The 20,789-nt window shown below is 35.0% G+C and overlaps 4 protein-coding genes across 6 annotated transcripts; 1 reads left to right on the top strand and 3 right to left on the bottom strand.

The window, feature by feature from the left end:
- Positions 1-74: 74 nt before the first annotated feature.
- LOC140825238 (granule-bound starch synthase 1, chloroplastic/amyloplastic-like) lies at positions 75-4,185 on the bottom strand. The gene is made up of 14 exons (XM_073186894.1): positions 4,030-4,185; positions 3,366-3,710; positions 3,203-3,283; positions 3,025-3,123; positions 2,832-2,921; positions 2,677-2,740; positions 2,496-2,596; positions 2,300-2,409; positions 1,644-1,887; positions 1,305-1,481; positions 1,029-1,220; positions 847-933; positions 592-720; positions 75-459 (listed from the first exon to the last, which is right to left on the bottom strand). Exons 2-14 carry the CDS (start codon positions 3,693-3,695, stop codon positions 343-345), a joined length of 1,821 nt encoding a protein of 606 aa, XP_073042995.1. The 5' UTR covers positions 3,696-3,710; positions 4,030-4,185; the 3' UTR covers positions 75-342.
- A 2,031-nt stretch (positions 4,186-6,216) lies between these two features.
- Positions 6,217-10,391, bottom strand: LOC140825237 (uncharacterized). Its single transcript, XM_073186893.1, has 6 exons — positions 9,430-10,391; positions 9,111-9,273; positions 8,606-8,782; positions 8,429-8,512; positions 7,419-7,500; positions 6,217-7,069 (listed from the first exon to the last, which is right to left on the bottom strand). The coding sequence occupies exons 1-6, from the start codon at positions 9,801-9,803 to the stop codon at positions 6,627-6,629; spliced, it is 1,323 nt and encodes a 440-aa protein (XP_073042994.1). The 5' UTR covers positions 9,804-10,391; the 3' UTR covers positions 6,217-6,626.
- Positions 10,392-14,296: 3,905 nt separating this feature from the next.
- On the top strand, positions 14,297-17,147 carry LOC140825236 (soluble inorganic pyrophosphatase PPA1). 3 transcript variants are annotated; one of them, XM_073186890.1, is made up of 9 exons: positions 14,297-14,541; positions 15,072-15,198; positions 15,290-15,318; positions 15,643-15,708; positions 15,811-15,918; positions 16,067-16,132; positions 16,204-16,324; positions 16,691-16,772; positions 16,856-17,147. In XM_073186890.1, the coding sequence occupies exons 2-9, from the start codon at positions 15,075-15,077 to the stop codon at positions 16,896-16,898; spliced, it is 639 nt and encodes a 212-aa protein (XP_073042991.1). In that variant the 5' UTR covers positions 14,297-14,541; positions 15,072-15,074; the 3' UTR covers positions 16,899-17,147. The 3 variants fall into 3 exon arrangements, with proteins under 3 accessions (XP_073042991.1, XP_073042992.1, XP_073042993.1); XM_073186891.1 differs by having other exon boundaries at positions 14,315-14,541; positions 15,067-15,198; XM_073186892.1 differs by lacking the exon at positions 14,297-14,541 and adding an exon at positions 14,561-14,737 and having other exon boundaries at positions 15,067-15,198.
- Positions 17,148-18,614: 1,467 nt separating this feature from the next.
- Positions 18,615-20,129, bottom strand: LOC140825235 (mitochondrial import inner membrane translocase subunit TIM13-like). The gene is made up of 2 exons (XM_073186889.1): positions 19,891-20,129; positions 18,615-18,969 (listed from the first exon to the last, which is right to left on the bottom strand). Exons 1-2 carry the CDS (start codon positions 20,005-20,007, stop codon positions 18,820-18,822), a joined length of 267 nt encoding a protein of 88 aa, XP_073042990.1. The 5' UTR covers positions 20,008-20,129; the 3' UTR covers positions 18,615-18,819.
- Positions 20,130-20,789: the final 660 nt, after the last annotated feature.

Here is a 20,789-nt window from a genome sequence, read left to right as displayed (position 1 = left end):
TTCATATATTATCCCATTTTCTCATCCCATGTAAGTCTGCAAAAAGCTTAGCTCCAAACCTCAACAAACATCGATCCAATCATAAACATATGTTATCATAACTTTTAACTAATAATTGACTACTGTACATAGAACTTTAACACAAAAGAGAACATAGCTTCTTCAAGTTTGTTACTTATTACTGCTTCACTATTATTTATATGCATCTCTACTATAGGACCACAAAACCCTATCAGAAAACAACCGGTTGTTACACAGTTTTTCCGCTGAAGATTCAGAGTACTCAGTCTTCACAAGTCTGTTGAATTTATTTGCTGAGGATAACAAATAAATCTAGAGCTTTCAAGGTGCCGGAACATTTTCCTTGGCGAGGGGAGCAATTTCCTCCCCGTCAACATCGGACACAGCACCAGAAGCACCCAAACTTAGTAGCAACGACTCCCACTTCTTAGCAGGTCCCTATAATGAGTTATTACATGCCATGAGTTGCACAAACACAAATCTTTTAACATATTCTGATTCTTTGCTGACAGATCGAATTGAAACTAAAGCAATAAATAAAACACAATTTTAGGGATTTCATGCGGGTACCTTCCAGGAGAAATCTTGTGCCATGCAGTTTTTTATCATTTCCGTAAATGCTAGGGTTCCGTAGACCATGAGAGCTCTTCCAACAGCTGTTGCTATCTTCAGCACATCGGCTGGGTCAACAGTTTCACACTGCTCATGCAGACACACACAAAAAGTGATCGTTTAGAACTTGAAAGAGAGAGTGGCTAAATGAAGCGCTAAATTCAGCCAATAGTAGTAGACAGAGAGTCTAGGATAATTGAGATAATTGTATACCTCAATGTTGAAATCTCCCATTTGGAAACCTGTATATCCTTCTTTCACGGTGTCAACGAGACCACCAGTCGATGAACAGATTGGTATCTGATAAAAGCAGTTAAATCGTGAGATCATGTTATGAAAGTCAAGCAAACCGAATTTTTTTAAAAAAAAACAGTTTCTTGATTTTAGAGTCTTACAGTTCCATATCGCATGGCATGTAACTGAATGAGACCACAAGGCTCAAATCTACTTGGAATCAACATAAAATCTGCACCAGCAGTTATCATGTGAGCCAAGGGGACATTGAACTTGGCCACTCCCCTAGCTTTTTCAGGGTACAACTCTTCAAGTTGTTGAATCTGCTGCTCAAACTTCTTTTTGCCAGTTCCCTTAAGAAACAAAGGATGGATGAAATCATTAAACATAATCTCATGCTTCGTCAATGCAAGAATGCAGATTAATTTATTACTCACTAGGATTATTATTTGAACATCCATCCCTATGAACCTAGAAATGGCAGCAACGAGAATATCTGAGCCTTTTTGCTCCTCGAGTCTGCCAATAAATCCAATTACAGGGATATTCCTGTTTACAGGCAACCCAACTTCAGCTTGAAGAGATTCCTTCAGCAATGGCTTGGCATCCATAACCTGAAAGTAAGATGGCAACAAGAAATCAATATCTAGGAACACAAATGATAAGCAAATGAATACATAGAAAACGAGATTTAAAAGATCTATCTAATCTATAGTAACCTTGCTGTGGTGTAATAATTGTCAGAACAAGGACAAAAAAAATGTATAGAATCTTACAGTAGTGATATCATAGTGATAACTAAGGTATTTATCAGTGGCGGGATTCCACTCTTGAATATCCATGCCATTTGTGATGCCACATAAGCCAACAGCACGAGTATAAGTATCACATTCTACACCTTTTGCAGGCCCAGAAATAAGTTCTTGAGCATAGTACGGACTGACAGTCACAAGTCTGTCTGATTCTAAAATCCCAGCCTTCATCCAGTTTATTTTCCTTCCCTTCACAGGTTTATCATACCTGCAACAGTTATGGACAATCATCGAACTGAGAAATTCGATCACCAGATAAAATTACCTTCAATTTTTAAGCCAAGGACTAATTTGTCCACAATCTTGTAATGCCCTTAATCCAAACAGTCGAGCAAATGGACTAGGGATCGGAACAGTTTTAGATTTTCGACATAGCCCATTACATTAGTTCAAAAGTCTGAAAAACGGAGGCCTGAATCAAATATCCAAACCCTACAGGTGTTGACAGGAGGAGATTGGTCATGAAGGCCCACATGATAAGTACTGAAGGCCAACAAACTAAACTATAAAGAGAAATACTTCTGCAGAGAGTTCAAGACATCATACTATGATAACTAGATAGAATACCACTAATCCAAAAGTCTGAATCAATGAACAATGGAAAAAAGTTTTGTATGTACCCATCCATGAAATCGAAAGAACTCTTGAATTGATCGGGAAGATTGAGAAGCGAGAAATCTGAGAATTTAAATCTTCCTTGATACGCCATGTTGTGGATGCAGTAAACAACCTGGAACCATTTTAGACATGCGTCAGAACTTAAATGCTGCCATATTGTTAGCTTCAATCCACACGAAGAAAATGTAATGTTTTCACCTTGGCGTTCAAGTATAGTCCTCTGGATTGATACATACTCTTTAGGTAGCATGGAAGCAACGCAGTGTGCCAGTCATTGGCAATGAAAACAACATCCTCTCCTATTAAAAAAAATCACACAAATTTAATTACCTTATTTTTATGCTGTAGTGCTTTATCTAGATCAAATTTCAGAAGATACCATATGGTCCTGAGAAATATTTGCTGCAATTCAGACTCAAGACTCTAGTAGCCTCTACAGCAGCCTAAAAATGTCACACGGGGAGCATGTCAAACTTGTGAATTCATCTGAATAGAGTGAAAGAAGTGTAGAAAATTGACAGAATATAGACTCACTTGGCATAATAAGCTGAACCGAAGTTGATTGTCTTCGTAATCTGTTCCAGCATTTGGGCCATAAAGCTTTGACTTTGTTTTCCCCCAAACCTTCGGAAGTACAAAATCACAAACATAACAATCCAGTCAAATAATGATCAAGCTATACAGTTCAGCTAACAAGCCACGGATTCAAATTGCATAATTTACTCACCTTCTCCAAGAACCAAGGATGATCGACAAAAACACGATCAACTCCACGTTTGTAGCAGTGGAAAAATCTGACAGTCTCAACTCTGTCTCCAACTTTAATCTGCAATTAGTTCATGATTATGCACAATGACCCTTCAAAAAGAAAATGTAAAAACATGCAACCCAGCAAAAGAATTAACCTCAACAAGCACATTAGTGTCCCAAGCGTCTTTATACTGATCATAACGTGGACAAATTGTCATCACTCTATGCCCAAGTGCCTGGATGATAAATCAAATTCATAAGATTATTAGGGGATAGTACAAATAGTGATCAAAATGATGATGAAAAAAGGATGCGTACAGCCAAAGCTGGAGGCAACCCTCCCAAAACATCACCAAGCCCGCCAGTTTTACACCATGGAGCAACCTCAGTCGACACCAAAGCCACAGACATACCCACTCCACAGATAATTGTTCCCGATGTCTTGTCCTTCTCGGTTTTGTTTACAGCGCATCTGGACGGTTTCGAAATGACTTTGCCACTGATATCAATTTTGTTTACTGATCTCAACCCATTGTGAGTCACAGTTTGGTTCCTCAGGCCTATCTGGGCCAAGTTTGTCTTGGTATCAACAGAAGTTGCTCCGCCATTTATATGTGACACAAACTGCGAAGCCGTCACAGCTGCCATCTCTAACACCTCACTCTGAACAACAAAACACATATAAGGATAATTATAATTGCAAATACCTCAAAAAAGTTAAAAATTCAAACCATACTTCTCAAAGTAAGCTAAAACGTCAGGTTCTCAAACTTAACGGACTACACTCAACTTCAGAGAATTAGACTCAACCAACTACAAACGTAAAACAAAACATGCAAACACATCGTTACAATCACCTTATAAGTAAGTAACCTCCGTTGAAATAAACAGTGAAGATCATGTGAAGCATAAAATTAGGAACCGAATCATCGGAAACAAACATAAAATCCGAAAAAACAGAAGGAAAATCGTAACAATCTACCTGAGAAACAGCGAAGAGAGGTGAGGAGGCTAGCCCGTGATTGTGCTACTGATGAATGATTGAGGAACGGGCAGGAGCCTCCCCATTTGTAGTACTGCCTCTCTGACACGTGTTAAGGTAGCAGTGGCCGGGGGTATATGCGAATAAAAAATTAGAGGCCTTGATTTCATGAGGTTGGAGATATTATCTTCCTCCGACGCTAAACGACGTCGTAGGCTATTATTATTATTATTATTATTTTATTTTTTACATTTAATTCACGGCTATTATTTTTAACACAAAATGCCAATGGGTGGAAAGCAGCGGGATTCAAAGTAGACCCACCCCTCACACAAATTTTTGTAGTTTTTAGTCAAGTTGGATCGATTTATTTTTAATCCAAATAAAAAAATTTATAATGGCAATGCCCTATTCTTTCTAACAAACTTGTTTTAAAATCTCATCATTATAAATTGTATTTGTGTTCCATTTATGTCATACCAAAAAATATTATATAGTCATCAAAAAATATTTCAGCATTCCATGACCTATATGTGTTTTTTCGGATAAAATTCGGTACAAAAGATTGAAAATCTGTAATTAATATAATATTTGAGTACTAACTATTTTATATCTGGTACAAAAGATAAAAATTTTGAGTGTAGTTGGAACAAATATATTAATATCAACACTTGATATAATTGTTTGTCTGTTCAAATATCATATATTAAAACAAGATGGAAATTAATATCATACATCAATATCATATTTTTAATGCTATATTGAATTTCATCCGAAAAATATGAGTAATTAATATCAATACTTGTATATATGTTATGGTACTCAAAAGTAATATATTAATTTCATATCTTTGAAATATTTGTATCCTATTTTCAATGTTTTTATACCGAATTTCTTACTATAAAAACAACTCGGGCTCAATGAGTGCATAAATGTCTTTTCATGTAAATAAGAGACTGATAAAAAAAAAAATCAATCAACCAGAGACGGAACACATCCTACATTGCCAGTCATACGTATTTTCGTATATTCCAATTTGTTAATGCATTTCTCCAAAATTATATTTAATTTTTATGTAATTTTTCAGATACAAATTAAATACCTACAACTGAGTTCTGATTTCTTTTTAACTTGTTGAAAAAATAAATTTCAAGTTACAACACATGGAAATGAGTTGCATGTATATTTTCAATTAGGCAAAAACTTGTGTGAGACGGTCTCACGGGTCGTATTTTGTAAGACGGATATTTATTTGGATAATCCATTAAAAAGTATTACTTTTTATGCCAAGAGTATTACTTTTTTATTGTGAATATGGGTAGGGTTGACCCGTCTCACAGATTGAAATCCGTGAGACGGTCTCACATGAGACATACTCTTTCAATTATTATTAGCTAAGAGAACTCTAAAACAAAAATCAAGGTTTTAAAAAGAGTAAAGCGTTCCGAAACGCGGATGTTGAGTTTCAAGCTTTTCAAGCTTAAGCGAGACTAGCACATGCTTAAACGTGAAAAAACATTTTTTTTATTTTTAGTGTAAATGTAATTATCTCAAACTAATAAATAGATAAATACTACATAAATATGATAAATTTAAGTTCGATCCATTAATTATCATATTGGTAAAAACATAAAAATCTAAAAATTGCAATCTTTATTTGTTTTTTGCAACTAGATAAAATTAAAAAGAGTGAGTCTCATGTGAGACCGTCTCACGGATCTCAATCTGTGAGACGGGTCAACCCTACCAATATTCACAATAAAAAGTAATATTCTTAGCATAAAAAGCAATATTTTTTCATTGATGACCCAAATAAAGATCTGTCTCACAAAATATGACCCGTGAGACCATCTCACACAAGTTTTTGCCAATTAAAAAATACTAAATATTTGTCAAATTATTATTAAATATTCTTAATCATAATTAAAATTAAAAAATAAACATCTAAATTATAAACCTAATTTATTATTTTAAAATAAAAAAACATACTTTCAAAATAAAAAAAAATTTAAAAATAAATATATGTGATTAATTGTGCTTAAGTACACTTAATCAAGTTTTAATTATACTTAATTCGATCAAAATACAGTTTTTAATCATTTTTTCCAGAAGCTGAACGTTTTTATCCGACTTCAAGCTTAACCGCGCTTAAGTGAATTTTTAGAACTCTGACAAATACTATCGTAATATACTAAATTATATTTTTATAGTATATTTACTCGAACACATGTTCTATTGTAGAAACAAACCACCAAACGTCGTGTTTGCCATTCTAATATGGAACCACGAGTAACTCATGCTTCCAACCAGAGCTGCCCACATTTGTTATACCTAACAAAAGAAAATTATTGAATATCCAACTACTACCACCAGCACCATTTCTTTATTAAATTTCTCCAAGTCGAAGTTATTTCAAAACAAGACTTGGTAAAATCAGCGTCAAGAAGCTATATATTGAACCTTTTTCTTGCTTGTACACAAAATCAGTTGTAAGAATCTCGGCGAAGAAGAGGCGGTAGTAGCATCGGACTTTTGCACCGAGTAGACGTCGAGCCTTTCAAAAACAAGTCCATGTAACGGCATCAGGAGCCGTTCGGTTACAACCTCCTACCGATGTTGGCAAATCTTCTTGCAACTCCAAATAGAACAGCCTTTGTCAAGAGCCCTCGATCAAAAGAACAAGCTAGGGCGATGACCCCTCCGATAACTAACATCTTTGGTATCCCACCTCTCGAATGCTTATCCTCCTTCGAACAATGAGGCTCGACAACTGATGAACTGTTGGAGCCATTATCCAGGGATTCTAACGAGTCGACACAAACTTTAGTGTTCACTTGAGCCATTAATGCGCTGCGAGAGAGTGGTGCTCCAGACTCCCGGTGCTTCTGGTACGCACGCAACCCAGGCTCGATTTTCTTGACTGCACCCCACATGCCTTGACGCACACCTAGTTTTGCAATCTCCCAAGGAATACCCATGTCTTCGTGATGGAAGAGGAGAACCTCACAAGCAGTTGTACGACCATCTCTCTTTGATTCAGCTAAATCACAAAATTCAAGAAGAAAAATCTGTTCAGCAAGTTCAATTACTTCTTATTTCAGAAATTTCGACATCGCGGAAGCAGTCCAAAAAAATTGTGTTTTCTGCTTTATTTTTTGTGCACCCCCAAAACAAAATAAACAGGTTCCTGGAGTCTCATTGAGGCTAAAGTAATCCAAAGTCAAGCTGAGTCTGACCACATTACAGGAAAGTAGACTCGAATTGGAGACCTAACTTAAGGGAAACTGAACTCTTACCACTCAGCCTAGTAAGTGTTGGTTTAGGCTGGAGTTTTAGTTAATTTAGAATGTGCATGAAATCTATCGGAGTTATGCCAAAGAAATCAGTACCTGCACGGATGCACCAGCTAGAATAATACAGATCTACACGCCTTGGTTTACTGCGACGGGGAACAGAGGAAGATGGCACTCCCTGTTAACACAAAATCAAATGACATGAATATCCTCTGAAAGACTCACAGAAGTTGCTAAATGAATTTCAAAAACAATAATGTAACAGCTGATAAATATAGATCGCATATCATCATTTCAAAGCTGCGTGAATCCCATTTCTATTTAGAAATGACTTTAATATGACATAACATCGGGCATCAATTCCTCTAGATAGCACATCGGGAAATCATTTCAAATATTAGAATATATTAATATGATTCCAACTTAAAGGAAGGGCAAGTATAAATATGTGCATCTGCATTCTTCCATCCACTTTCCTCTGACTAATTAGCAAAACCAAAAGCACAATAAAAAAGTGAACTCGCAATGCTCAGCCTTCAGACAATTATTATTTGCTTTATGATAGTCTTATCTTGAAAATACAAAAGAATAGAGAACGCCCTGGCACGTTGGTTACATATAAACACAAGTAGTTAATGACTCCACAACAAAATTCACTTTCAAGTTGGTTGCACCAAGTCTCTGACTGTGACAGATTTATCATTCCAGGACACGGTTGTCTCGAGCAAGAAGCACAAAAGCAAAAAATCGCAGCTAACATGGAGCATCATAAAGACCACATAAAGAATCCCAAAAAATTGTCGTAGAGCCCGACAATAAAGTTGAAGAACAATTTTTCATCTGCAAACAGCATATATCATATATGCCAATTTAGCCAAGTGCCGAGAGATGCAAACAATTAAAACATCCAAGAATAGCGAGTTTTAAGCCTAAAGCTGAGAATAAAAAAGATTTTAACTTATCAAAAAACAGCAAGCTATAACACTAAGAATTTAAACAACTACAATCTCAATTCGAGGTGTGACCATGTGACTATTTATCGGCATGTCGATCTTAGATAGGAAGAACAAACATTAGCTATCCAAGAATAATATCTTTTCTCTTACCTTTGTTACACAATAATAAGCACTTCCAGATTGCCATATTCGACGACCTATGATGTATTCTCTGTCACTACAAAAGAAGGGAAACTGCACCAAACCATAAAGAATTTGGTCAATATCCCATGCGGCATGGTGCAACCGAAAGAATCGAGTAACATAAAAACCAAGAGTTCTTCCTACCTTGCGCACCCATTGAACATGCATCGTCCCTGTACTGGGGCATTCATTCAAAGTCTCGGAGTATATTAGCATATCATCCCATTTCGACCTAAACTCGTCATCCCCGAAGAAATCCCTCAGTATCTCAGGTGTGGCATCTTCATAAACAGTTCTGCTACGATATTGTGGAGGTCCAGTCTATACAAAAGGCAAAGATCGTGCCATCACATAATCATCAATATAATCAGAAGGAAGTAGTGCAAAGTCAAATGACTGCACAAATCAGCGATAAGATATTGAGAGAGTTAACAAAATTGTGCAAAGCATAGATAAAATCACGAGAAGAGTGTAAACTCGCATAACGCAGAAAATCATCAATATAATCACAAGAAAGTAGTCGCAATCTCACACAATAGCATATATCATCATTACAACCACAAGAAAACAGAGATAACTCAATTATACGTCCAAATTTAGCAAAACTACAATGACTAGAATACAGATACGCAATCCGTATGGGATATACCTCGGGATCTCTTCTCCAAGCTTGGTAGCTCATACTGGGCGTTGATCTATCCATCATCTGGATCCAAGCAGGACCACCATCTTTCTCCTCAACCAAATTATGAAAATGTTTAAAATCATCCCAATTCAAAATGCTTGATTCCTCATTCTCCAACTTCGACGAACTGGTTACACACATTTCAACTTGTCAACAATTAAGAATTTTACCCATAATTGAATAGGACTCGCTGGTTATAAAAACGATCAATAGCTTCACAGAGCAAGCCAACAACTGAACAAGCTTATTAAGTGTTATGAAATCAAAAAGCTTCGGAGCCAACCTGAAATTAGGACTTGAAACTGAAGGTAATGAAGAGTTCTCCTTCTCAAGACCAGAATCAGGTAACCAAGAACCGCAACTGGGTAATTGCAGTTTCATCGAGCTCAAGATTGGTATCGAAGAATAGAATTGTGGAAACGCCGTTTCTGACCTTGACGGAGATAATGAATCATCTGGCTTTGGCTCTCCTTTATTTGAAATAGAATCAACAATTTCGATATTAAGATTAGCCCATTTAGGCTTCCATGCCCAACCCACAAAAACTCCAACGACCAGAGCTATCCAGATGGGGGACATGAACTCCATCAGATCAAAGAACACATTCACAATAGTGGGCCTCTGAAAAATCTCAAGAAAAGAATAAACCCACGCCATGTTTTTACAGACAAGAAACCAATATCAGGCCCCCTCGAACCAGTCAGACGCAGATTAAGCGTGCTAAGCACAACGAGGGCTCTGAGAGAGAAGACGGGATAAACCCTCGACAGTCCCAGGATGAATGAAAAAAACCGGAAGGAGAAAGAAAAGTGGATAAGAAAGGCAGAAATAAAAATATGTCTAAGAAAAGATTAAGCCAAGTTATGCTCAACTACAATTGGTGGATTTCTGCCGCAAGACAGAAACAAACAAAGCTTTGTGCGTAAATTCGCGCGCCAAGAAAATCTAAACACAGAGAGAGGCGAAGAGAAGATAAGGATTTGCGAGAGGCGGAAGATGAACGGTCCGCTCGGATTACTGTGGGCCCAGTTGTCATTCACTTCACAAGACAAACTTTGGCAGCCTCTCCGTCCTAGAATGTCCTTCTGCGACCTCGAATAGATTATTGATGTCAAGAATTCGTGCGGAAACACAGAAGACGGAATTAAAAAAAATGGTGGTTCGATTGTTGTGATTGATTAATGGAAATTTGGAGAATCTAAGAGAGGGATGCGGAGTGTGATTTCTTGCCAGCTTCCTCGATATGATATAATACATGTGTGTGTGTCTATATATATATATATATAGATTGACGTGATTTGGTCAGTGATATGCGCCGCGTTCCCACATTACACGTTTGATGCATGACCTAAAACATTTTTGACCAAACGTATGTTAGTGCCAACAGTTCCGAGGTTCCGACCATTATTTTTTAACCAATAAACTAGTTTCAAATCTTAAAATATAATAACTAGTGTAACTAGTTTTATTCGGACCAAATTCTTTTCCTACAAAATGTAATAATTTGTAGCAACATGGGTTTAAAAAATTCGCTCACGAATGACTTTTAAACTATTTAGGCCACCAGGCCACGAGCCGATCCAGGTCCAATTCCGCCGGGTTAGGATCCAAGTTAGGACGATTATGGTCGGGTCCGGTCCGATTAAGCCCGTGTTTTTTTTTTTAAAAAAATCTTATTTGTTAATAAACATTCAAATAATGAAAAATATAAATTAAACATATTTTGCTTATAAAAACTCTATCAAATAGTTCATTCTTTCAATAAGAAATATATATCTACAAAAATCTTCAATTAATCAAATACAACAATTAAGAGTAATAAAGTATGGTATTATCATCATAAATCTGGAACTTCAATCATCTTAATTTTCGTTGTTCTCTACCGTCATAGGTCATTCGCCTTACTTCACGACTTCTTATGTTCTATTATTTCTTTCAAGGTTATACCATAAAAATAATAATAATCGTGTTGAAGTCGCAAAAGTAGATTTCAAAATTTCCCCATATTGATTGTATTTATTGCTTATTATTATCCTTCATTCATGTATTTGTTTCATTAATTATTTACCAATATTTTCCTTATTTATTTTTTGTCAACTAACATTATTGTTCGACGGTTGAATGAAATAAATGTTTTAACCCTTTGCTTTAAACTTCAAAGCATATTTGATTTTATACAAATAAAACGACCACAATTAAAACAAATTAGAAATTTTGACCTTCCAAAATTTTAAAAGTAAAAAGTTTGACAAATTAACGATGAATTTTCTCGATTCAAACGTAAGTTAAAGGGATCGTGTTACACAACCTCTCAAGTCTCAAGTCTGTATTTCTGTGTATATTCAACATATTAAAATATAAGATAAATACAAATTATGTTTATGATTTTAAAATTTATTAGATTTATTTATTGATAGTAGAGCTAATTCTCTTTTTCATTTTATTGGCGGTGGGCGGTGGCAGAGCAAAATTAAAAATTTGAGAAAATCGTAGGAGCTAGCGCACGTGGCAGCTTCCATATGATTCCCAAATTTGTCAGTCTCCGTCCAGTGGCTCGTAGTACATGCTTTAAAAAAGATGAAAATGAATTATTTTTATATTTTAAATTGATTTTTTAAATTGAAATAAAAAATTAAAAAGTTAAATATGAGATATAAAACTTGGGGGTTAAAATCTATTTTTAGAAAATAATATAAATATATATGATGCGTACGTAAATATAAGTGACAAGAGAGTACTTTTTAACATTTGTCTATGAATGTATATTTTATTTACATGAATCCGTAAAAGAAAATAATATAATTAATCATAGATTTGGTCGGCATATTTATGCAAAAATTGACTCTCCCAATCATTCACAGGGAAGTCGTAAAGTCAGTGCCCAACTTTATCAAAAAGTTCAAACTAAAAATAATAAATGCAATACATTTTCAAATTCACACTCGCAGACCTAGTTAATTAAATATCCACCGTCTATATCGTGCGTCACTGTATACCCGTTTGGTGTGTGTTATTAGTTGATTATTACACAATGTTGTTTCATCCGATAGACTCGAGTTCGACAAATTATTAGAATTATAGATACTTATATTATCTATATATATTGATTTATTATTCACGTGTCATACATACATGATTCATCGTCTAATATCACGAGTCCAACGATATCGTTGTTTATTTGATAATGTCAAGTACCATACTTGTCAAGCTGTAGTGACATCTTCTCAGTTCAATGGAGAACCTAATGTTAGGTGATAAAGTTGGTATTCATAACCATTTTTAGTTATTTCGTTACGCAGACACATGAATTTCACATATACAAAATAAAACAGAGAATTAAATTTCAATGGTGAAGCTTAAATCGATTGGGAAATTACCAAAAGATTAGGTTTATGTTTGGTTTCGTAATCCAAAATCACTTCTTATTTTTTGTGTTTGGACTAAATATTTAACAATCTTATTTATATCTCTCTCTGTTTTTTTTGTTTTTTTTTTCCCCGAAAATGAAAAGTTGTTTTTTCTCGTTTTCATATAATCGCTACATTAGTTCGAGAGCTCTTTTTCCTCGGCTGAATGGGCATCACGTTTTTAAAAATATTATAATTTAATGGATCTGTTAAATCTTTTTTTGATTTAGCAGTTTATGAGGAATTAAAAACATATATTTAAGGTTTCACATATTATGCTTAGAAGGGGTGAAAATTGAACAAATCAAGACATTGTTACAACAATATAATATAAAGTGTGGAGTGGGTCTCATATGAGACCGTCTCACAGATCTTAATCTGTGAGACGGGTCAACCCTACCCATATTCACAATAAAAAGTAATACTCTTAGTATAAAAAATAATATTTTTTCATGGATGACCTAAATAAGAAATCCATCTCATAAATATGATCCGTGAGACCGTCTCACACAAATTTTTGCCTAAAGTGTGATATATTAATGGTTTGTTCCTTTTAATTTTTTGTTGGTTACAAGGTGATTATAATTTTAATATTTGCATATATAAATACAATTTAATGTGTAACACAATTACATTTTTAAAAGATGTTATTTTTTTTAAAAAAAATCTCAGGGAGTATTTGCGAGAACTCTATCCTAAATAAAACAGTTTCGTATGCACTTCAGCAGCTTCCACCCGATGAAATTCTTCCAACATCGGAAGACCATATCTGAAGACAATAAATGGTATAATTAGAGTCGTAAATATGAGTTAAGTACGTTAGGTTGATCTAATCCGTAAAAAATTTAAGTTGGTTGAGTTGAAATTTTCTCGACTCATTTAAAGATAGGTCTAAACGGGCCAGTCTGGTCGGGTCTTGGGGCTAGGCTGGTTGGACCACGATGGGCTCGATTGGTCCGCAGGTTGAGTAAAAAATAGATATATATGTATTTTTGCAGTGAAATTTATTAATTATTTATTTATTTTTTGGATGAGTTGCCCTGAGGATTGGCTCACCAGAACCCTATTTAGATTGAGAGATCTCGAGGACGGGCCGGCTAACCATCACGGGTTGGCCCATTGGAAAGTACTACGTATAATATGGGCCCAATTATCTAATTCGCTCAACGTTATTGGCTCTTCCAAATATGGGAGCTTTTCAAATTTTTATTCGATTTTATTAGAACTCTGAATTTGCGATGATTAAAAATTTATATCCAAAATAAAAATCTATTTAAATAATATCTGGAATTAACAAATCGAGTATCAGTGCCATAAAAATGCGTGTGATTTATCTGTGTGTAGTTTATCTAATAAAAATGAGTTATCATTTTTTGTTATTTCATTATTCCTACTTTGCCCAAGCCCAAATAATTTTATTTAAGTCAACTTATATTCATCAATACAAAATGATGTTTACGATAATAAATATTCAACAAAAAAAACTCTTATGAGACTTTTTTATTTATTAATTTTATTAGACGAATCTCCGACCATACCCAGCTAATGGAAAATATATTTTTCATGTTTAACCATAAATATTATACACGTAATAGGTCGTGTATACAAACCCTAAAATTTTTATAATTTTAAAATGGTTGGTGGGGAGTGGGTCATCACCTTCAAATCAGCCACAAAATGCGCCAAATCGCTACATGTTTCCACGTTCACCAAGTCCGAATCTCTCCCTTTATTTTTTAGTACAACATTATATTATATAATCATTAAATGATGTAATCTGAACGAAGATTTTCGTAATATTACAATTTTATGTGAACAATTTGGACATCTGGCGATTCGTGCCCTCGTGTTTCCACGTGTCGTTGACTTGCTTCCGTGGCCAAATTTGTATATAAAACGCCCGGAAACGGCCAATTTGATTGGCACACGTTGAGCATCCGTGCGTGAATTTCCCCATCATCTTCATCTGGGTTCTTGTCTTTGTCCAGGTGCCTTTTGTTTTTGTCCTCTTCTTCTTTCGATTATTGTTTATTTTCTTTATCTTGTCTGATTAATCGTAGATTGGTCTTAAAAATGGATGTCACGGCCCTGTTATACCATGGACTTCTGGGGCACACAATTGGTTTTATTAGCGACCTGCGTATTTCTTGATTAAAAGAATAAATCAATTTTGGTCGTCACGCGGTAGTTTTTTTTTTTTATTTTTCGGTTCCAAGAATCATCGGTTTTGAGAATTATCTCGATCACCTTTTCTTTTTTTCCAGATCAATAGCATCGAATGAAAGTTTTGATCTTGAAAAATTTATTTGGCAGGCGCATTGAATATTATATAAATCACATTGGTGCATTGGACAAGTTTTGCAATCGATGATTTATAGTATTAACTTTCAAAGTTTATAGAACTGTCTGTCATCTTGGGATGTTATTCCTGCATATGTACAAAGTGCAGGTCATATAAACGCAAATGTTTGTTTTGATGAATTAACCGATATCCGATTGCTTCTACGTTTTAGTGCAGAAAATGGCAGACAATGATGGATCTCAGGTAGCACCTCAAAGGCGTGCTCCTCGTTTGAATGAGAGAATTCTTTCATCTTTGTCAAGGAGATCAGTTGCAGCTCATCCTTGGCATGACCTTGAGATCGGTCTGTATTTGAGGCGAAGTTGTATTTTGTTGTACAGAGTTCTATCCATTGGTGATAAATTGATAGCTCGTTTTTATTTTTATTTTTGCAGGCCGGGGAGCACCTGAAATTATCAATGTTGTATGTACCATTACCTTTTTTCCAACCAATTTTATGACATTTGACAATGCATTTGATGTCTGTTCAGGATACTGTTATTTGCATCTACCTCATGACAATATTTTTGAAGTTTTCTGTTACCCATTTCATCCCATGAGACTTTTTTTCCTGGACTTCATGATTCGATAAATAATATATATTCCATCTTAACAATAGAAGTGTCCATGACTTAAACTTAAAAATGCCAATTGATTTCTAAACTGACATTCTTCGGATTCTTTGCATCAATTTTCTTGTTTTTGGCCTTAGAATTTTAGTGTTCTAATCAGGTTTCGTTTCTTTCAGGTGATCGAGATACCCAAAGGAAGTAAAGTGAAATACGAACTTGACAAAAAAACTGGTCTGATAAAGGTATTTTTAAACTAACTCACCTTATAGTTAAGAGCTACCAATCTACATGAGTGGAAATATGAGCCAGCAGAAAATTTATTTCCTATTTCAATGGATGTGCAGGTTGATCGCATTTTGTACTCCTCAGTGGTCTATCCTCACAACTACGGTTTCATTCCACGAACACTATGTGAAGATAACGACCCTATGGACGTTCTAGTCCTAATGCAGGTTGTTATATTTGCCTATTACTTTGTAAATAACTTAGCTGATTCTGACACTGTGCAATAAATTATGAGAGAATGTCTAGTTTCAAGATCTTCCTCCTATTTTGTTTGTCAATGTTTTGAGTATCCATAACATACTGGATTTCACACAGGAGCCTGTCGTCCCAGGCTGTTTTCTTCGGGCCAGAGCTATTGGCCTGATGCCTATGATTGACCAGGTACTGATCCATTTAAAGATTACAAAATTACTTAATTAGAAAAGGAGGGCTTTGATTTTTTTCCAAAATAGGGAGAGAAGGATGATAAGATAATCGCGGTATGTGCTGATGATCCAGAGTATCGCCACTACACAGATATCAGTCAACTGGCACCTCATAGGTTAACTGAAATCCGTCGCTTCTTTGAAGACTGTATCCTTTATCACTAAATTTTAAGTTTTGTGGGAGGTCACTCTTGGGGAGTACCTTTACTGGTATAGTATAGAAACACTGTTTTACAGTTAAAACAATTCAATTTGCACGATGACCACTAATTATTTTTTGGGCAACGACGAGTTTTCGGTTTGATATCACAGCCGAGATACTTGCAATCATTAAGATGGTGTTTGTAGGAGCAATAGTTGTTTTTGTTGGTACAATTGTCAAAATATCCTTTCCGCTGTAGGATTTAAAAGATTTGAAATAACTTTTCATGTATATTGACGAGTGCACGGTTCTTTAGTTATTTACGTCTACGTGCAAATGGAGGACGAAGATTTTTCCTTAACAAGTACTTAGACAAGAAGAATGAACACAAAGAGGTAGCAGTGAACGAGTTTTTGCCTTCAGATACTGCCAAGGAGGCCATTCAACACTCCATGTATGTTTCTCGTTTGAGTTTTGCTAGATGTTACTTGGTCAGGGACTTTTTTCAGCTAATATCCTTATTCTTGCTATATGCAGGGACCTGTATGCTGAGTACATCTTGCAGACCTTGAGGAAATAAGTGGACTGGCGAATTATTTTATTTGCAGAAAATTTTACCGAAGGACCAACATGTTTGTTTCCACAAAATCCCAAATACATTCATTTTTTTACTGTTATATTTTTCTTTTAAATTTGTAGGAAACTTATAAACTGACGTCAATGGATATTCTAAAACCAGCAGGTTGATTATGGTCACAATGTTATAGCTTGTATGGACTAGGTTCGAATTTGAAACTGCGACATGGATACATACTAATGTTGATTTGAACTTCTTACTGATTTTCTATCTACCATGAAAACATAGCATTGTTTCTAGTAGATCGTCTAGAATCGAGACATACAACGTGAGGTTAGCAAGCAATTCAGTATACTTTAGGTTGCTCCAGGTAATCTGGTATCTTTTAACCCTGTTATGCAAATGCTGGCTGACCCGTTAATTATTTTGTCAAATTCGGTGTGGGGTGTGTCCGTAGGAGAGTTTGACGGGTCCATAAAACAATGAATGAATAAAAAAGATGACACTAAGAATAGCTTGCTCATTCTTACCCTTGGTTGTCCGCATGAAAACACCAATGCAACACATTCCTTTGACCTCTATGAAGAGCATGTTTGAATTCTTCTCTTTCGTTATTTTTTTTTTCTCTCTTTTGGGGAATATTCAAATAAATTTCGAGATAGAATCCAAGCTCTAATTACTAGGTTCAATGGTTGGCTACTTGCTTGTGAGAATTACATATCTATTAAACTTTATAAATATATTCAAAATCAAACTCAAGCTGAAGTTCAAGTATCTACCTATAATTCGGTGATTAAATTTTAACCAAACGGGTGGGTAAAAAGTGAATTCGAAATCTAACACTCAGACCCAAACCGAGCCAATATTAGTTGTTTTCAAGATTTGAGCCGGCTTTTAAAATTTTGAACTTGAGTTTACTATGAAATAATCATTATTCCGTTCGATTTGGTTTATTTGTATCCTAGTTATGATCACAGCTAATTGTCCCATCTTTTCTATTTCTTCTTCTCTCTTTGTATTTTTTTGATTAATCACTAATATTTAGTGCATGAATAAATCTTAGATGGTAATTTTTTTTATTAAAAAAACTATAAATTTTAAAATGGCAAGAAATTTAAAGTTTCTTACAAAAAAACTTCTCAAGAATGATATAAGCATCCACAACATTATTATTTTTTGAAATTTCGTAATATTTTTGGATAAATCTGAGAATTTTAAAATTAAAAATGATAATAGCTTTATATTCGTTATTAAAAATAAATAAATGTATTATATGGTACAATAGAAATATTGTTAATTTCAAATTTATTAATTTTTGTGCTTATATTTCACTATTCATATAACATAACGATTGAATTCCTTGCAAGTTTTAAGTTCTATCATTGAGTGAAACATATTTTAGAAAGTAAAATTTTATGAATGATTCAATTATTTATATACGTCAGATTAGAATTAACTTTTTTTTATGAAATTTAACCAATATACCAAACGACTTATTATGTAAATTTAAACATAATGTAAAGTTTAACATAAGTTATAAGGGGTAAATAGACTCTCCAGGACCAGTATAGACTCTCCCGTAAACCATAGATAAGAAATTCTATAGGGCTGCACGTCGTTCCTGAGCCAATTCCAATCTTTACTTAGTTAATCTGGAGTAGAGCTCCAGGAGGAGCATAGACTCCCCCGTGAACCATAGATAAGAACAGCAACAGGTCATATGGGGCAGCATGACGTTCATGAGGCCAATGTCAATGTTTACTAAGTTACTCGGTTCCGAAATTCCCCAGGAACACAATGCAAAACGTACAGAAAAATTCATCAAAGGAGAAATTCAATATCATCTGGAGATCTGCTGAACATCATGTGCGTTAACTTCTGTGAAGTTCCGTAGAGTATCTGTTTCTTATTTCTCCAGGTATTATCAGCGAGACTGGTTAAAGAGGGCTCTGCCCACAATACCAGTGGCCTCGATATAACGTTCCACACACCTGGAGATGCAACTGTCTTCACTACCACTGAGGCTACTGCCGGGCTTAGTGATGCACTTATCAAAGCACTTTCCTCGCACAGTCTGTATGACCATCAAGAAAATTTTATTAATTTGTGTTCTAAGTAAATAATTCATCTCGCGACAGACACACATAAATACCCCATAAAAACTAATTAAGAAATCAGTCCGTTCTAAGTGTTTGATACTAAAATAATCAATTGATGAAGTGATGCACAACACACTTACATGTCTTAGAATTACAGGAAAGGCATACAGGATAGTAAAAGTAAGCCGAGAATCCAATATCGCAACATATCACACACCTTTAATTCAAGCTAGCAGCCCACGAATGCCAACAGGAACCAATTAATGCTTCCTAAAGGTGAAAGAATTAGCAAGCCAAAAAGTTCTATATCTGGGACGATCACATTACCAAGTATTTTGTGGAGCCATCTAATATGATTAGATTCATAATTCAATTTTGCCGATTTTACAGATACTAGCCGTAAACTCTAAAATACAGAAATCAGGGAGCACTGCTTTGCTTTGGTCTTTGTTGTTTGCTATGCTCATAAGATTCTATACTAAAAATCTGATTTTTAGACGGATGTGATTACAATGATATACAAGTCTTGGATACAAGGATCTATAACTTCTTAATTCCTTCATTAACTGCACAGAATACTCAATGCAGGAGTAAGAGCAAAAACAGGTCGAAATGAAATAGCTACCATAGATACTCGACCCTAGTTTTTTCTCGAAACTCCGAGGTATGAAGAGAAATAGCAACCACATATACTCGACCATAGTCGTTCAAACCGCTGACACAAAGTCCATGGGAAAGTAATGTCCAAAAACGATAACTGCATCAACATCATCAGACGCATACGAATCGATAATTTGTATTTAATTCGAATTTTCAGGGCAATACAGAAGTAGGTTCAATTTCCAAGTAACAATCGTTAAATAATTGAAGTTTTAGGGCAAGATAGTGGTGGGTACCTCGAGAAATTCTTCGGCGTAAGCCTGGGCGAGCTGAGTTTTAAGCTGATCCATCAAATCCTCCGGCGAGAATTTGGAAGATGATCCAGTTGATGGTGGAGAAGAGAACGAGTCCATCTTGCGCGCCCGATTATCTTCCCACCGTGCACTGCACCTCGATTAATAGGGTTTTGGTATGTAAAACTCACCACCGCCCTTCGGCAAGCTTTCTATTTCTGTTTACATTTGGGTCATCGATTTGGGCCGGTTAGATTTCAAATTACAGCCCAAATCCTCTACCACAGTTTGTATGTGTACTGGAACTTAGCCCACAGCTTAAATTTTTTTTGGTTCGGGAACTAAATTATCATATTTTCTAATCGTTTTGGCTTAATAATCATATTTTCCAGATATAACAATCTAAACGTAAAAATTAAATTATTTTATACGTTGTTCTAGTTACACTGTTATCATTAATTATATTCTTTAATAAAAAAATCGAGTTATATAGAATTATCATAAAATGTATATTTTAATGATCGATCGAAAGGATCAATCACAACCCTTCGTTAAACTAACAATGTCAACTAAAAAAATTATATTTGGTGGGCACACATATGCCCACGCAAAGCGCTTTTAATGTTATCCTCGTTTATGTTAATCTCAAGTGACAAGTTTTATAATGCTCGTACACATGTGTGCCTGGACCTGGTTGGTTGGTTGGTACCCATCAATTATATATATATATATATATATATATATATATATATATATATATATATATATATATATATATATATATATATTAAAACTAAGCAAACGCGTCGTAGATATAAGATATAAATTATAAAAACAAGATATTTTGTAGGCAGCCCCAACGTGAATGTGCAAGCGTGGTCCTGCGCCTACAAAGCTGGGCT

This window comes from Primulina eburnea, chromosome 3 (genome assembly GCF_022965805.1).
Source record: "Primulina eburnea isolate SZY01 chromosome 3, ASM2296580v1, whole genome shotgun sequence".
Classification (NCBI taxonomy): Eukaryota; Viridiplantae; Streptophyta; class Magnoliopsida; order Lamiales; family Gesneriaceae; genus Primulina; species Primulina eburnea.
This window is presented reverse-complemented; position numbering and strand designations above follow the sequence as displayed.

Excerpts from the sequence above, each read along its gene's own strand:
- LOC140825238 (XM_073186894.1), bottom strand. The coding sequence starts at position 3,695 with ATGGCAGCTGTGACGGCTTCGCAGTTTGTGTCACATATAAATGGCGGA. Across the intron at positions 3,124-3,202 it reads ACACTAATGTGCTTGTTGAG|ATTAAAGTTGGAGACAGAGT; the intron begins GTTAATTCTTTT and ends AACTAATTGCAG. Across the intron at positions 460-591 it reads CACAAGATTTCTCCTGGAAG|GGACCTGCTAAGAAGTGGGA; the intron begins GTACCCGCATGA and ends AACTCATTATAG.
- LOC140825237 (XM_073186893.1), bottom strand. The coding sequence starts at position 9,803 with ATGGCGTGGGTTTATTCTTTTCTTGAGATTTTTCAGAGGCCCACTATT. Across the intron at positions 9,274-9,429 it reads GTTTCAAGTCCTAATTTCAG|TTCGTCGAAGTTGGAGAATG; the intron begins GTTGGCTCCGAA and ends GTGTGTAACCAG. Across the intron at positions 7,501-8,428 it reads CTTATTATTGTGTAACAAAG|GGAGTGCCATCTTCCTCTGT; the intron begins GTAAGAGAAAAG and ends TTGTGTTAACAG.
- LOC140825236 (XM_073186890.1), top strand. The coding sequence starts at position 15,075 with ATGGCAGACAATGATGGATCTCAGGTAGCACCTCAAAGGCGTGCTCCT. Across the intron at positions 15,319-15,642 it reads CACCTGAAATTATCAATGTT|GTGATCGAGATACCCAAAGG; the intron begins GTATGTACCATT and ends CGTTTCTTTCAG. Across the intron at positions 16,773-16,855 it reads GAGGCCATTCAACACTCCAT|GGACCTGTATGCTGAGTACA; the intron begins GTATGTTTCTCG and ends TGCTATATGCAG.
- LOC140825235 (XM_073186889.1), bottom strand. The coding sequence starts at position 20,007 with ATGGACTCGTTCTCTTCTCCACCATCAACTGGATCATCTTCCAAATTC. Across the intron at positions 18,970-19,890 it reads ACGCCGAAGAATTTCTCGAG|ACTGTGCGAGGAAAGTGCTT; the intron begins GTACCCACCACT and ends ATGGTCATACAG.